We start from the raw sequence: 17,979 nt of genomic DNA, 5'->3' as shown, positions 1-17,979 counted from the left end.
GACAAGTGACATTAAGTGTGGGGAGGGGCGTAGCTAAACAGCAGGAAGTCTGAGAGCTAGATCCTCATGTGTGCCTCTCTTGATCAAGTATTTACACCACTTTATCCTCAGATTCTGCAACTATAAAATGGAGACAATAACTTTCGTGAAAATAAATTTGAACCAATATAAGCAAAACGTTTACTGAGCACGACGCTCAACAAGTGACCAATTAAAAGTTGTGCAAAAAGAAAAACAAAAATTTACCTCGCATTTTCCATCGCATTCGAAGATGATACTAGCTTTTCTTCCAACATTGCCACTTTCTTCCTTAGTTTGGTCTCTCTGTCTTCTGCAGCCAAAGCTTCCCGTGTATAAGAATCTTCGGACTCTAAGAGGTGGTCACGCAATCTCTGGAGCTCCTGGTTTAACCGGGACTCTTTGTCACGTAAGTGTTGAACCTAGGGAGAGGACCTTTCTTTACTTTTCTTTCATGCAATGTCCATTCCCATAAAACACTTATATCATCAAATTATTCCATATTATGGAAATGTATTAATATATTAATATTAATTATACATAAGTACCAATATGTAACTATAATAGCTAATTATAACATTTATTTTAAATAATTCTTTTTAATTATAATATATTTTAATTAACTATATAAATAACATGTTTTACTTAGTTATAACCAGTATAACTGGTTTTGGTTTATTACAAATATCAATTACATTATGTATTACATATAAAACAATATATTTATATACTAATGTCTCACATTTACCAGGAAAACTTCTCTCCGAACTACATTTTAAAAGATTCAAATGGGAGCTTTACATTTGTAAAGTCTCATCTGCACGGTTGTAACAAACAGAATACAGAAGTAATGGGCTCTTATGGCAGAGTAACTTTTTAGTAAATCTCATAAAGTGAGATAATTTTCTGATACACAAGGTATGTATCACAGTTAATCTTTCAAAAACTAAATTATAGGGGCTGGAGAGATGGCTCAGAGGCTAAGAGCATTGCCTGCTCTTCCAAAGGTCCTGAGTTCTATTCCTAGCAACCACATGGTGGCTCATAACCATCTGTAATGGGGTCTGGTGCCCTCTTCTGGCCTGCAGGCATACACACAGACAGAGTATTATATACATAATAAATAAATAAATATTTTTTAAAAACCTAAATTATAGTGTGCCCCACTACAACACATCAGAGGAAGAGAAAAATCACAAGCTAATCATTTGCCTTAAATAACAGTCACTAAACAGACAGCAGGTGTCACTGTCCAATACAGGGCAATACCTCACTCTGTAGGGTACTGTTTTCCATTTGCTTCTGTTTCAGGGCCAGCATAACTTGGTCTCTCTCCTGCTGGAATGTAACTGTCTTCTCCTGCATTGATTTAACTGCATTTAAAAGTTGATTTAACTCCCCAGCCTTGCCCTTTTGGAAAGAAACAATTTTAGCTTTAAAGAATAATACATTTTTCAAAATGACATTTTCTTCATTATATAATCTTAAAATATAGTTAATAATAGCATCAATGAAATCCAAAAATGTCCTGAGAAAGACGATCTGAAGGAGTTTAAGGAGACATGACATCTAATGTGGTATCCTACACAGCCCTGCACCAGAAGGACACATGGTGAGAACTGGAAGGTTCAATAAGCATGAACTTGCACTGCTGCAATGTTGGTTCATCATCTTAATAACTCCTGAAATACATAAGACAGGACCAATAAGAAAAACTGTGTGTGAGGCAGATGAAAATTCTTGTCACAATCTCTACAACTCATCTATAAACCCAAAGCTGTACTAAAGGAAACATTTATTAGAAACGTTTTAAAGAGGCTTGGTGCTGCTTCAACTTGATATGCTAGGCTTTGTTGACTCCCCATTGGAGGCCTTACTCTTTCTGAGGAGTAGGTGGGAGTGAGGGGAGCAGGAGGAGGAAAGGGAAGGGGAACTGTGGTTGGTATGTAAAATGAATAAAAATATTTAAAAATTTAAAAAGAATATTAAACAAACAAGCAAATAAAAAATGTTTTAAAGAGAGCCAGGTGTGGTGGTACATGCTTTTAATTCCATCAGAGGCCACTGGATCTCTGTGAGTTTAAGGCCATCCTGGTCTGCATAGTAAGCTCTAGACAAGCCAGAATTACATAAGACTCTATCTCAAGAATTTCCCTCTTACACTTACACACACACACACACATACACACACACACACATTTTCAAGAGGTCTAGGAATCTATCTTATTGGTAGAGGACTTGCCTAGCACATTTGAAGAGGCCAAAGTTTCAATCACTAGTACTTAAAAAACAAAATACAGAAAAAGGAAAGAAACATTTTAAGATAGTAGGACATAGGAGATATGAAGGGGAAAATGAGAAAAATCAGGGAAGACTTATACCTTGGGAGTATAACACAGAAGAGAGAAGGAGGAAATAAAGAAACAACACTAAATGCATTTGAAAACACTACAGAGAAATATTACTTTGTTTACTTTATATATATATATATATGGATGTATATGTATATGCATACGTACAGTTTAAAGGAAGTCATACTATTTGGAGTTATACTACAATGTCCCCTACAAGAGCAACTGCCTACCCTACAAAAACCACAGTACTACGTGTTGGACAGCTTCCTTTGAATTATTGGTCAAGAGGGTCCAGGAGACCCCAAACAGCACTGACATGGCACTTGGTTGCCTTCCAGAACTTGAAGATAAACCCACTGCTGAAGACACCACACACTTTGGACATAGGACTGGAGGAACTGAATTGGCACTGACCTGGAAGTCTCTTCCTTGAGCACTAGGCTCTCAAAGTGTCTAAAGGTGGATGCAAGAGGCATAAGGAGAAAAGCAATTAATACTCCTACCCATCTGCAAAGGTATGGACAAGAGGGACCAGCCCGCTAAGATATCACCAATGGGATATATGTTGGGAGTAACTGACAGCTGTCTAATAGGACTTATGGCCTGCTATGTAAAGGGGATCATTCCTGGTAGTGTAAACCTAGACAACTGTTCGTGGCTAGGGAGTCATAGCCCTCAAAGAGCGCTTACTACTCCCACACTACTAAGCCAATGTAATTTCTAAGTCCATTCTAAAATTTATCCTTAGACCCACAGGTAGCTGTCAATTTCACCCCTCAAAGAAGATTATTTTTGCAATGGATAGAGACAAGTATATAAATTCACAACTGGTCAAAATAAAAGAGAACAATTGACTGTGAGGTGCCTACCCCAATTAGTTGATCACAACATAACTTCCACACCTCAAGTTCAGGAGCAACATGGAAGAGAGGTGGTAATAAAATACAAACTCTGTGGGGTGGCACATCATCAGGCTGGTGATCAAAAAGTCTCAGATTTCAGATTTTGGACCATTTCTGATTTTGGACCAAAGCTACTAAACCAGTATAGGTTAAGCAAAGACACCCTTAAATTACATAAGGAAAATCATTTAAAATTATTTAGTTTATACTAAATATACCCAAGTAAAAGAATACTTAAGGTATGTGGTGTTTTAAAAGAAAATGGCCCCCAAAGGCAGTGAAACTATTAGGAGGGATGGCCTTGTTGGAGTAGGTGTGGTCTTATAGGAGGAAGTGTATCACTGTGGAAGCAGTCTTGAAGTCTCATATATGCTCAATCCATACCCAATCTCAGTTTCACTTCTTGTTGCCTTTGGATCAAGATGTAGATTTCTCCAGCACCATGTCTTCCTGCACACCACCATACTCCCAGCAGCCCTGCTCCCTGCCATGATGATAAAGGACTAAACCTCTGAAACTGTAAGTCACCACCTCAATTAAATGTTTTCCTTTGTAAGAGTTGCCATGGTCATGGTGTCTCTTCAGAGCAATAGAAATCCTAACTAAGACAAGGCAGATCTTCAATAATATCTGCATAATTTAGATATATAGATGTCAATACAATAGAAGGAAATGGCACCAGATGGAAAAACTGCATTAAAAAGCACATACAGTAATAAGATACTTATTGTTCCATCTCCCAGTTATGCTCTTAGAACCATAACATACTACACCATTGTCAGACAGTGGGAAGGTCCATGCTCCAAAGCCTTTTAAACCAATTAGACTGGTACAGGCCAGTACTATTAAAGCTGAGATCTCTGAAAGGCTTAGGCTAGCTTCATACAGTACTCAAGGCTGATTCCTGATCCTCCTGCCTCCATCTCCCTAGTGCTAGGATTATGTGGACTGCCATGCCTGGTCAAACAGTGTACCTTTCAAATCAGATAATCCAGGACTCTTAAAGGAGAATGTGACATTTTGAAGCCTGTACCTAGCAGCAACACATGTTCAAGAAGCAGATGCTGGGCAGGGGATATAACTCAGTGGCACAGTGCCTCCCTAGTAAGCATGAGGCCCAGGTTCAATCCCCAGCACTGCCAAAAGAAGAAGAAAAAATTAACTGTTGTTGAATATTGCACTGGTCTGCCTATCATCATCCCCGTTTCAAATTTCTACTACTAAAGTACAGAACGCACAGTTACCAAAACTGTAACACCAAAGACACACTACAGTACTTACCAAACTTACCAAATCTTCAGTAGTTCTTACCACACCAAACATGTAATGCAGCCACTAAAACAAGCTCACTAAAGGAGCTTAGGGTGAGCATGCAAGCCACTGAACACATCTAAAGCTACGGGCACTTTTCATAGAACTCTCCATTTTAAGAGTGAATAAACAAACCAGTATGACCCAAACATACCCAGAGCAGGAACCGAGGTATTGACAGAGCCTATTCTATCTATAGAACTACTCCAAACATGCTTCAAACCATGAACTGACCCATTAGAGTGAATTCATGGCCAGCAGCAAGATGGCTCAGTGGAGAAAAGTGGCTAAGCCCAATGACTTGATTTTGATCCAAGAAACTCAGAGGGTGGAGACCCTCGAAAGATACTCTCTGATTTCCTTCCACATGTCCACTGTGCCAGGAGCACACACACATAACAAATAATAAATATTATATAAAGTCAACTGAATAGATCACCTAGCATATTTTTATAATAGTTTATCACATGTTACATGGATAATGTGGGGTTTCTGCAGCTTTTCAGTTTCTTTCATATATACACAAATATATACATACATTATAAAAGCAGTCTTACAATAGCTCATGGTCAAAGATATCTCTTAGTGCTTCTCTTTCATTCATGAATCTCTAAAATTTTGGTCATTTCTAGAAGCTACTGAAATATGCCTAAAATGTGATCAAAGTGACTTCAAAACTTCCCTCTGATCAGCTGAGGAAATAGCTTCTAAATAGAATGCTTGCCATGCCAGGCAGTGGTGGCGCACGCCCTTTAATCCCAGCACTCAGAAGGCAGAGGCAGGAGGATCTCTTTGAGGTTAAGGCTAGCAAAAAAAGAATGCTTGTCTAGTGCATGAGGTCCTGGGTTTGATTCCAACCATCCCCTGAGGAACTGTTCTGATGCCTCACTTCTATTCTAAGGGAAAATGTTACTTGCTACTAAATCTTTGTTTTATACTCAGGAGGTTATGAGGAATTAATCTACTACTAAAAACATTTGGAAATATCTTGTAATTTGGGGGTGAAGAAACTGCACATGAACCAAAATACCTTGAAATAAATATTCCTAAGTGAGCAAGGTCAGACTTCCTCAGAAACAGTAGCAATAAAGTAACTAACACATTAAAAAGGCTCCTTGGTCATCAACATTTGTCTGCATACTCCACTGAGAACATACCTGTTCTTTTTCTTTCAAGAGCTGCTCAAAAGCAAGTGCCTTCTCTCTCATCGAATGGCATTCAAACTCTTTCTCTCGCAACATCACGGAAAACTTCATGTTGGTCTCTTGTAGCGCCTGGTATTCCGTTTCCTTCCCCCTGGAAGTTTCGATTATTTTTTCATTTTCCCCCTTTAATTTAGAAATGTCCATTTCTAAAATCAATATTCTCTCCTTCAAATTTGTCACTGCTTGTCTCAGAAGCTCATTTTCATTCACTTTGTTAGTGAAATTTTCATTTGAAGAATGCAATTGGTCACTTTTGGCTTTGATTAAGAGGTCTTTTTCCTTAAGTAAGTTTTGTAAAACCTCCTGTTTCTCCTTTAGCTGCTTGATTTCTGAATCGGTTTGTTTGTGTTCTCTTCTCCCTACCTCTGAGGAAGCAGCCACGGACTCTGACAGTCTCTGGTTGTTTTCCTGGAGTGTTCTGATCATGGCATCTTTTTCCTGTAGTGATCTTCTCAGGTCATCCAGTTCTTGTTGAAGCAACTGAGAGGATTCACGTGGCCCAGCAGACTGGCTTGTCTTCAGGGGCTCTGCTGACTGAGTGGTAAGTGATGAGCCAGAAGAGAGCTGGGGTGACATAATATCAAGTTTTCCTAAAAGAAGGTCCTTGGTGTTACAAAGCTGCCCTATGCTTTGCTGAACTTGTGCCAATTCCTGCCCAAAATTCTTCAATTTGGTTTCATTCTGCTCGTAACTTTGAATTAGGCCCGTGTAGTCTACTTGTAATTTAGAATTGTTATCACTATCAACTAAAACTTGGGCCTGAAGTTGATGGAGCTCTTCCTGAAGCTGGGCTGACTCATGCTGCATATTTTGGACGGTGGTCATCACCTGCTGTTTCCACTCTTCCATTTTCTTCACTTGCTGTTTTAGTTTGTCACGTTCCTGCAAGAGCTCCTCAAATTGGTTACTATTAACTCCTCCAACCTCGTTACCTGTTCCAGAAGTCTGCAACACTGTCAGCAGGGTCTGGCACTTCTGACTCAGTGCATCTATTTCAATGTCTTTTTCTCGAATAATCCGTGACAAATTCTGAATAGTTTCTTTAAACATATCTTGACCACTACTTTCAAATCTAGCAGACATTTTTTTATTCTCATCTTGCAACTTAATAAGGGCTGCTTCTTTGGCACTAATAATATCTATCATCTTGTGATATTCTGTTTTCAGCTGGCTATTTTCCCTTGTCTTCTCACTTAAGACAACCATTACTTTCTCTCTTTCCATAGCGTAGGCATGCAGCTGCTGCTGGAGGTACGCAACATCCTGAGAATAGGAAACTGAGGAAATCCTGGCATGAAGCCCTTGTATTTCCAAGTCTTTCTGCTGGATAATCTCTGTGAGCTTGCCAACTTCATCTTTGGACAGCTGATCTATCTGTTTAGTTAAAGACAGATTCTTTTCATTTAGAAGCTTAATCTCCAGCTCCCGATCTTTTATCCCCTTCACTAACCTTTCCATTTCAGCTTTGGATAAATCATGCTTTTCACCTTCATTTTCTATCTTAAGACTCTGAACTTCTGTTTCTTGAAAAATATCAGAATTCTCTGTTGGAATGTCCCGTCTTTCTTCATGCAATTGGGCTTTTATTTGTTCAACTGTTTTTTGCAAGTTCTTAATTTCCTCATCTTTTTCTAAAAAGAGCTGGGTGTGTGTAATACTCATTTGTTCATGCTGGTATCTTAACTCATCCATTTCTTTCTTCTGCTCCTGTAGAGACTGGAGCAGTTGCATTTTATTCTGGTTTTGATCTTCAATCATTTTCTGTTGCTGTTTAATTTCTTCTTCCAAATGATCCTTGATGACGTGGAGCTTAGACAGCTCAGACTCTAGCTCTGTGGTGCTGTCGAGGGTTCTATGCTCAAGCACGGGCATAGCCCGACTCTGCTGTTCCCTGAGCCGCTCCAGTTCTTCTTGCAAGTGGTTGTTCTCTTCCTTCATGGATCCAAGACTTCTATCCTTTTCCTCTACCGTCTGCCTTAGAGCCTCATTGTTTCTTAAGGCCTGAGTACATTTGTCCAATTCCTCCTGCAGTTCTGAACTTTTTTCTTTAAGTTTCACAATACAAATTTCTTTTTCGTTTATAAGTCGTGTTAATTGTTTCTGCTCTTCTAAACTGGACAACAAAGTTTCCTTCATTTGTTGATGATCAGTATCCATTTGCTCAATACTCTTTTTGAGCCCTGCTATTTCAGAGTCTTTTTGCTGACTGAGCCGAACTAAGAGCTCATGTTCTAGCTGTAAGGCAGAGGTACTCAGGCTGCGTGCGCTGGACAGCTCCTCAATAGCTTGCTTATATTTGTTCCCTTCCTCCAACAGCCTCTTTTCAGCTCCACACAATTCTGCTTCCAGCTGCGCCTTTTCGCATTTCAGAGTCTCCAGCAAGGCAGTTTTTTCCAGAGAAATCTGGTTGTTGCCAGCAATAGATTCTTCCAACTGATTTCTTACATCCTCACATGCTACAACCAACTTTTCATTTTCTGTTCTAAGATCAAAAGCAACTTGCTTCAAATGTTCATTCAGCTCTTCTATTTCTAAAAGATTCTGCTTTAAGTTTCTAACTTCATTTTCCCTTTCCTTAAGTAAATCATCTTTCAAATTGCTGTTAGAGCCTGGGGTTTGAGACCGTGTCAACTCACTTCTGACTGTGGACAGTTCCTCCTCGTTCTGCCTGATGTGTTCCCTCAGTTCACGGTTCTCCTTCTGGATGCTGAAATTATTTTTCTCTGATTTACTTAGTTGATCTACTAAATCTTCTACTTTATCTTCAAGCTTCTGTTTGGTTAACTGTAAATCACTTAGGGCCCGTTCACTGTCAGTTAGCTTTTCTTTCTGCATGTCTAACTCTTTGGTAATGTTCATTTTATCATCCTCGAGTTGATGGATTCTCTGTTTTTCATCATCTAGATCTTCTTTTAGTTTCTTGATGACACTATCTCCTTCGCTTTGCTGTTTTGATAGCTGATCTTTTATCAAAATCACATGCTGAAAGAAAAATTAATTTGCATAGTAACTTTGTGACATTTTCTTAGGTCAGTATCTAAAGAAAATTTTGTAAAATTTTATACATCATATAATAATAAAATGAGTATTTCTAATCCTTCTTTAAAAATAACTTTCTATTCCACTATGTCTCACAAAATAATTTACAAAAGTTTTTCATTTTAGGCTGGGTGGTGGTGGTGCATGCTTCTAATCCAGCACTTGGGAGGCAGAGGTAGGCAGATCTCAATGAGTTCGAGGCCAGCCTGGTCTACCAAGTGAGTTCCAGGGCAGCCAGGACTGTCACACAGAGAAACCTCATCTTGAAAAACCTAAAAAAAAGAAAAAAGAAAAAACAAACAAAAAACCCAAAGTTTATCATTTTAGGAGTAAAAATTGAAAATCAGAAAAGACTAATCACACGTTCTGTTTCTAACTTTTAAACACCAAAGCAAGCATCAACAAACAGTAGCCCACAAGTTGCTAACTATCTCTGTACATAGTTTACCAAAGCAAAATCATGCTTGCTTGTTCACATATCCTAACTCAGTGAGGTGAGTATGTTTCGAGATATGTTCCACAAATTTAAAACATACTTTACTAACTAGTACTTTAGAGACAAAGTCGCATCTCTGATTATATCATAAGCAAACTAAATATGAAACCACCAAAGTATATCCCTGTCTGTTAGTTCAGTACCCAGATGACTGTCTAGAGTGTGTTCCTCATGCCTCACCATATTTAATGCAGTTTTACCTTAGTAGCCTCTTGGTTCTGCTTGTCCAGTTCTTCCAACTCAGCTGTGAGTATTTCATTTTCATGAATACTCTGATTCAGTTCTTGTTCCTTCACCTCCAAGTTAAGTTTCAAGTCACGAACTTGAGAAAACAAATCTATGTCCCTTGTAGCTGTACTTTTAATGGCTTCATATTCACTATTCAATTTGGAAAGTGATATCTGAAGTTCTTCCTTAAATGACAAGAGGACAGGGAAAGCAGGACAAGCCATCATTCAAGAAGAGACATCAAAAGGTGAACCTTACAGGCATGAATAACCTATAATAAGAGGGGTATCTATTTTAAATCCTTTGCATTGCAACAAGTCATATCCTTCAGTCACATACAGTTTTACATACAGCTCCAAGCAGAGCATTTCTACAACTCTGCATTCACCTTCTAGTCCTACCTTTCTGCAGAGGACCACTCCTAGGGCAGAGAGCCTTTTCTATTGTATTCCCATGGATACCACCCTTATCCTTATACCTACCAAACACATGCTTAATAAAAGCCTCCAATCTCTTCTCTTCCATCTACTCCCTCACACCCAGACAAAGTAAATAAAAATGAAAAAAATTATTACTCATTCGGACTATTAGCTCTAATTAGAAAATAAAAAGTCCATTTTATTTCATTAAAGGAACTTACTTATTATATGATTCTATTAGTATAAAAACCTTCTCTTAATTGAAGAATGAACCTGTTTCCTTTACCTTCTGAGCAAGACCACCAGGCTCCATTCTCAAAAACCCAACATTACTAAACAGAGACCTACACAGGTTTTTAATAATCTAATATGTAATAACATTTTCTTAAAAAACCTAGGAGTTAAATAGTCCTCTATATTCAACATTATTTTCTCATGATTATGTTTGTTATAAGGTACATAAAGTCTTCTTCACCAAGCTTTTTAAAACTGAATTTTTCTGAGATCAACTTTGAAATAAATAATCTCAATTTCCTTTAAAGAACCTAATAGTTCCATATAAAAGAGGCCTATAAAACTGTATGAGAATATCGCCACCATCTCTCTTTCTCATTTCCTTTCAATCCAAACACTTATTCTAAATTGTCCTTGAAAGATGGAGCCAAGTGTAGGGGTTCATGACTGCCATCCCAGCACTTGTGGGGCTGAAGCAAGGGGACTGCTATAAATTTGAGGCCAGCCCAAGGCTATATAGTGAATAACAGGCCAGGTCAGTCTAGGATACATAGTGAGACCCTATCTCAAAAAACAACAATAACAGCAAAAAAAAAGTAGGTGAAAGGTGAACAGACAGCTTAGTAGTTAAGAACCCTTGTTCTCATAAAAGACTCAAGTTTGGTTCCCAACATGCAGCTCACAACAGCCTGTAACTGTAGTTCCAAAGAATCTGATAATCTCTTTTGGCCTCAACAAACACCAGGCATACATGTGGTCCATATACTTCATGCAGGCAAAACACTCGTACACATAAAATAAAAATAAATAAATTGTAAAAAAGGAAGAAAGAAGAAAAAAAAGAAAGCATTATTTCCTTAAATCTTTCTAAAGTTATCTGACCATTTAGGAGAACCGTAGATAACCTTTTTCGGGCTGATCTGAGGAGCATATCTGGCATTATGAAGTGGGAAACAAATACAATTCAGTGAAGAGTTACAGAGACTTCTAATGGTGACCAGAAAATTGAAAATATAAGAAAAGTTGGGAGGTCCTCCAGGGTTTGGGAAGAGAGGCCTACAACTAAAAAGCGCAGTTAGGCCAGTTAGATAAAGAGGAGAATTCGGTGGGAGCAGAACCAGAAGCAGCACACACATGGCAACAAGAACAGTGATGTGAGTCACTACCGGTACTCTGTGGAAAACAGCAGCAACCATCTCATGTCCAGGGCTGTACACTACAACCTAGAACTCAAAACCCATCATGCCTCTCTGACAACACTACCTATATACTGATATAGAAAGAAGCTGAAATTAAAATTTTAGGGGACATAGAATAGCATGTTAACGCTGCTATTTCTTAAGGATATGTATGCTGAGCCAGACATGTATTGACATACCCAGGAATAGTGATATTCTAGGAATTTGAAACACAGACTGTCTTTGGGTAGGAGGCCACTTAACAGAGGCATGAAGTTTTTCAGTATGTATTTACGAGGCAAACATAATGCTCCTTCCTATATTAAATAGTGTATCATAGCACTCTATACCATCTTTGCTACTAACACATAAAAAAAAAAGATTCTAATAGCAAAGCTATCCGTCTTCAATGTTCAACAATAAGAAATTTATACCTACCACCCCAGGGACTGTGGGGAACATCAGTCAGACATCTCCCCTACCTGTAGGTGCTCCTGTCAGGGCCCATCAGAATCACATCTCTTCTGCCAGACCTAAATGCCTACTGGTTTATTTGCACACACTATACTCTGGTCAGCCTCTCACACTCTGAACCTTGCCCAGCTACTCCAAGCTGGCTGGGCAAGCTATCAATGAGCTCAGACTTACTGCGAGGTCTCTATCGTTAAGCATTCCACTGATATAAACTGATCCTTAACCATGACCTATGACACACACCATGTTAATTATACCCCATTTTAACAGCACCTACCTTTTCTTGACTCAATAATGACTTCTCTCTTTCTAAAATTTGGACACATGTTTGAAGTTTCTGATTGTCTTCAGCAAGACTGTTATCCTATAAAAATGTTAAAGTAGTATTTTCAGATAACACAGAATTTTTGGTTTACAAGAAAGCAGTCTAGCTACATATTTGTATAATTATACTCAGAATATTTTTAGTAACATATAAAGATTAAAATAATCCAATGTTGGACAGTTTAGAATTATTCAGTCATTTTAGACATTCTTATAGAGTATTTATTATATTTAAAAGATATAAAAGTGTCTTCAAAAAGTAACTTGTAATTAATACACAAGGGCCGGCAAAATGGCTCAGCAAGTAAAGGCACGTGCTATGCAAACCTGGCAATCTTAATTTGGAATCAGGAACCCATGTAAAGTTGGAAGGAAAGAACCGACTCCAAAAAATTATTCTCTGACCTCCATACATATGGGTACACACACACAAACACATGTACAAGAACACAGACATAAAAATAAAAAAACTTTGGCCAGGTGGTAGTGGCGTACACCTTTAATCCCAGCACTCAGGAGGCAGAGGCAGGCAGATCTCTGTGAGTTCGAAGACAGCCTAGTCTACAGAGCAAGTTCCAGAACAGACTCCAAAGCTACAGAGAAACTCTATCTCAAAAAAACTTTGATTTTTTTTAAGAAAAATCAAAATGCATTCCTTACTTTGATATAGGATCAGTTCCTGTCTATACTGTCAAGTCACCAATTACACACCAAACGTATCAATTTATAATGCAAAAAAAAAAACTTTGTTAGAGATCATTAAGCACAGATTACTAAAAGTTCCTGGGAGAAATTTACATGAATTTATGAGAAAATAAAGATAAGCAAAAACAATGAATCAAAACTCTCTTAGTAAAATAATGCCCAAAACTTTCTCCCATAACAAGAAGTTACCTGGTTTAAACTACTTAGTCTCATTATTTCATTTTCAGCATCTGTAAAAACAATAAATGAACCTGACATTACTTAAAATATTTTAATAATTGCCTCTCACATTAAACTCAGAGGTGCAGTGCATTAAAACAAAGCATATTTATCACTAGTAAGTAGGTTGACAGTTTGAAATAAAAAACATTTCTGCCATTTTTCATCTCATAACTATAAAAAATAAAAGCTTAAAACCATGTTAAAATCCAATGCTTTGGAAAAGTGTAAGAATTATCAATGTAAGTTACTGTTCTGATAAAAATAGTAATAATGTGCTTCAAAATATAATCCATTAGTTTGAATATCTAGAAACATATCAGGTCTAAGACTGTTACTTAAAAGAAAAATTTGAAAATAAAATAAAAATTTATACTGTAACAGTATAATTATCTCTCACATATCTTAAGTGACTTAGAAATGAATGTACTACATACAGATTCATAGAGAAAAAGGTTCTGGAAAAGGAACCCAGAGACAGAATATCATGAGATCAACTAAAGCACTTCATTTAATGCTCATTTTAGGACAACCGAGCATTTATGACAAAGCCAGTGTTAGACAAAAGACAGAAAAATGCAGCTCTTGCTCTTTATGAGCTTACAATTCAGAACAGAATTGTGATAGAAACAAACAATGATTACAATACAGTGTAACATAGAAAGCACAGCCCTGTGAGGGAAAAGTGGCCAATATCTAGTCCAAACCAGGTGAGAGCAAAGGGCCCAGGAAGTGGCAGCTCAGTTCTCCTTCTCCTCGGGGGAGGTGAGACCTCACTGAGTCAATGTGCTAACAGTTGGCCCATGGAAAAACAGGAACATGCTGTCCAGACAATACAGTAAATATAATGGAGAGAGAACTAGAGACTGCTAGAGATTACTGAAGAAAGCACAGAGTCCACTATGACTAAAACTTACAAAGCTGGGCAATGAGAATAAACTGAGGAAGCAGATAGGGACCAGATGAAGAGATATGACATCCAACTAAGTAAGTTCAGATTTCATCTTCCAGGTCCTACTAGAAAGTAGGGGCCTAACTGGCTTTGCACTTCTGAATATCTATTCTCGCTTCAGAATTGAAGGGATAAAAGATGAACTGAAGAATAATGGAAAGCAAAGAATAAAAAGCCAACACTTTCTAACACACACTTTGGACCAGATGCTGTTCAAAAGGAAAGCCTGCAGACAGAAACTCACGTAACACACAGGACTACTTCAGATCTAAAAGGAAGATTAATACTCTTACCCAACCGTCTTTTTTAAAGCTTGATTTACATGTGTGAGTTCATCTGTGTGCTGGTTCACAAGCCAAAAGAGGGTGTTGTTTCCTCTTCTGTCTCTCTCCATCTATCTAAGTAGTCCTTTGAAGCAGGGTCTCTTCTTTAACCTGGGACTCATGTTTTCTAGGCCAGCCTAGTACAAGAATTCTCCTATTTCCACCCCCTCAGAGCTGAAGTGACAGGTACATACAGAAGCTAAGCTTGACACATGGTGTCAATGCTAGTCCTCATGACTGTGCAGCAAGCACTCTGAACAACTGAGCCCTCTCCAGACCAATTCTCTTGTTCTTCAACCATTTTTCTACTTACTCTATTAAGAGCTATGTAATAGTTAACTTAGGCAATCAGCAATTATGACTGATTGAAGGCAGTCCATGGCTATAAAAATGGGAAAAGTGGTGAGGACTACAGTAATGGCTCTATTGTTAGACAAACTTAAGTGGCTCCCTCAATATGATATTCTTATTTTATAAACAAGTACAGCTACTTGGGGGTCCAGATCCCCACTGAACTGCCTTCCTTTTGTCTAAATGGCAGCTCCCAGGGCTTATGCACCCAAGAAACCCTGATTTTTCAGATGCAATCCTGAAATATCACTCATACAGAAAAAAAATTAAAAATAAAAACAATAAAGGAAATAAAAGCTACAAGGCTTGGTTAAGTTTGAGTTCTAGAATTCTGCTTCCCAAAGGTTGGGGAAGGAATATGAGGAAGGGAGAGGAGAGATGATCTTACTCTGAATTTAATTTTAGGTTGAAAATTCATGTTATATGACCATTCTGGACAGAAGATCATGATAGAGTGGCAGGGAGGAGAGAAATATGGGTGTAAACAAGCACACAAGAGCTGGAAATTTTCAGAGCAGGGATAAATGATTTCATATAGAGTCTATACAGAAGACAAATGCAAAATAAAATGCTTATTTCCTGCTGAAGAGTTCCCTCCCATTATTTTCCTCCTAACTATGAATACCGATGTTTTACCTATTTCCTCAATACTAATTTTTTATACTAGTATTTAAAATTCTAAGTATCAGTGAAGCATGGAAAATAATAGACTATTTATCCATGGCTATTATCACTCAAGCCTTTGCTTCTATATAGATCACTTCAAAGGTTAACAATGGAATGCTACATTCCCTAACCAGAGAGTCTGGGCTCAAAGTTACAGACAATGGTCTGTTCTGTCTACATTAAAGAAACAGACCAATACCTATGAACAACAACTCCAATACCCATAAATATTTCTCAGAAATCTATCTGGCTTCCAAAACCACTGAGTTCTACATAAATACCTAGAGAATAAGGAAGGGAGGCTGAGAGACAACCTGCTAAGCCTTAACCCTTATTAGCAGACAATTCCTATTTGATACTGAATTCAAACCCCACAATTCTACTCAAATGACAAAGTCATTTCCATATACACATCATTTCCATAGAATATGCAATTAAAAGTGCTTGTCTTAAAAAGACCTAGTGTGCCAAGAAACACCAATGTAAGTTCCAAACATATACCAGTCAAAGCTTGCTGCAATCTCAAGACCTCTGCAACTGAGGAACTCTGTGGGAGAGTCCGCTCCTCCTCTGTAACAATGTCCCTCTGCCCCAGAGCAAGAGGCTGCAATTTGCTGCATTCCAGCTTCAGGCGTTCACACTGCTCAGTCATCTGTCGCTTTTCCTCTTCCAGTCGTTCCTGTTCTCTCTTCCAGACTTCTTGGTCATGCTCTGCAGAAGATAATCTTTCATATATCTCTTTTATTTTATCCTCAAGTTCTTCAATTTTTTTGGTAGATTCTACTTTTTCCATCTGTAGACTATGAATGGTGTTTTGCATATCATACATTTTAGAGTGATCAGTTACTGTAACTCCTGAGCCACCTAAAACATTAAACAAACAAAACAAGAAGAATAAAATGTCAAGTTCCAAAAAGTAAATTGCTTGTTATATACAATATAGAGACTTAACGGACTTTAGAACTAGGGACAACTTAAAAAGTCAAATTATTAGCTTATATTTTTAAATAAATAAAAAAATCAAATACTTCATTTGAACCAACTACTAAAAAGTCTATATATTTAAGTTTAAAGCAAAATGATTTTTTTTTTTTTTTGCTGGAGTGTCATCAGTAAACAATGTAAAGCAACCCATTACATAAGTGCAGAAGGCCTTTCCATATCTATAGACCAAGAGAGCATCACCACAGACTTAGAAATGAGCAGAATGAGTCACTTCTTAGTTCATGGAACTTGGTCTGAGTTTACAACAGTATTCTGATATTCTGATCTGTGAATCATCTAAGGCTTGTTATTTAACAATGCCATCTAGTCTGTGAAGTCAGTAAACTCATAACCTTGCTGTAATAGCTTTTCCAGTTCTTCAATTCGTTCCTCATAGTCACTTAGCTCCTCTCGATGCCGATGAGCTATCTCTGTCAGTTTCTGTTGATGCACATTCTGCAATACTGAAATTTCTTGCTGATGGTCATCAATTTCTTGACTTCGATTCTGTTTAAGTTCCTTAAAAAAAAAAAAAGAACGAATTTAACCACTTGTATGACCAATAAATAATCAAGTAAAAAGTGATTCATCTCACTGCTGTTTAAAAGTCTGTGTTATTGAAATTAATTATTTGAACATATTTAAGCTGAAAAGCATTCAACCACAGTCCCCAAATTAGGACAACTCAGACAGATTCACGCCTTCTTAGGATTTAAAAAAGTTGTCTTATTTTTAATGGAGAAACATCAATAACACAATGAAACAAAAGATAGGTAAGATATATTTTCCCTTATTCCAGTGGCAGAGAACAGCTTCTTTTGATAATAACATCGTTCCTCAATACTAGAGTTAAGAACCTGGCTTTGTTTTGTTGTTGCTGTTGAGTGAGGTCTTTCTTGTTATGCAGCCCTGCTTGGTCAGGAACTCAATCTATAGCTCAGGCTCGACTTGAACATGTGATAACCTCCTGCCACAGTCTCCCTAGCGCTGGGATTATAGGTGCATATAGCCACATCCAGTTCTCTGACTAATCTTGGATAGTGAAAGCAGTGGGGTCACTGCAAACCTGACGACAAGCACAGCTAGTCACGTTCTCAGTCCATGCTGCCAGCACAGCCTAAGTTTAGGGTACTAGATGTATCGCTTAGTCATGTCGTCTAATCTGTGAGACTAACGTTGCTCTAACAGATTCAAGGTCTTCAGTCCATACAGGATTTCCCTTCTGCTGCTGTTCTCTTACTCAATCATGCTTTGTCAGTCTTGAACTCCGAAACTGCCAAGAGCAGTGCCTCCACCCAAGCTGACAGACTTCTCCAGGTCCTGATCTGGAGAACCACCATGAGAGCTGCATCTTCAAGTCTGCCTATCATGTTCTGAGAGGTTCACAGAGCTGCTCCCACTTCTGTCCCTCCTGACACAGATGACTTTGGGTCCAGTTAGTAAACCTTTTGCTTTACCAAGTCAAAAAGGTCCTTGTTGTGTATCACCAAGGATCCTAAAAATAAGTAGCTGCTACTTCCTGACAAGAAAATAATTCTGGAATCCTACAGATCCATGTGCCAGCACTGATCTTTACACTGACATCTCTGAACAACCT

General features: G+C 38.0%; 1 protein-coding gene across 3 annotated transcripts in view; it reads right to left on the bottom strand.

The window, feature by feature from the left end:
* Positions 1-17,979, bottom strand: part of Trip11 (thyroid hormone receptor interactor 11) — a 77,774-nt gene that overhangs the window by 41,928 nt on the left and 17,867 nt on the right. For 2 of the 3 annotated variants that reach the window (XM_048449465.3, XM_048449463.3), the window contains exons 6-13: positions 16,736-16,901; positions 15,900-16,262; positions 13,077-13,117; positions 12,136-12,222; positions 9,526-9,738; positions 5,743-8,772; positions 1,288-1,428; positions 247-440 (exon numbers count right to left, since the gene is read on the bottom strand). In XM_048449465.3, coding sequence (XP_048305422.3) covers positions 247-440; positions 1,288-1,428; positions 5,743-8,772; positions 9,526-9,738; positions 12,136-12,222; positions 13,077-13,117; positions 15,900-16,262; positions 16,736-16,901 — 4,235 coding nt within the window. The remainder of the gene's footprint in view (positions 1-246; positions 441-1,287; positions 1,429-5,742; positions 8,773-9,525; positions 9,739-12,135; positions 12,223-13,076; positions 13,118-15,899; positions 16,263-16,735; positions 16,902-17,979) is intronic. The other variant, XM_087911565.1, reaches the window with a different exon arrangement.

The sequence above is a fragment of the Myodes glareolus genome, chromosome 11 (genome assembly GCF_982192425.1).
Source record: "Myodes glareolus chromosome 11, mMyoGla1.1, whole genome shotgun sequence".
NCBI lineage: Eukaryota > Metazoa > Chordata > Mammalia > Rodentia > Cricetidae > Myodes > Myodes glareolus.
Note: the sequence above shows the minus strand (reverse complement) of the source record. Positions and strands in the feature narration are given on the sequence as shown.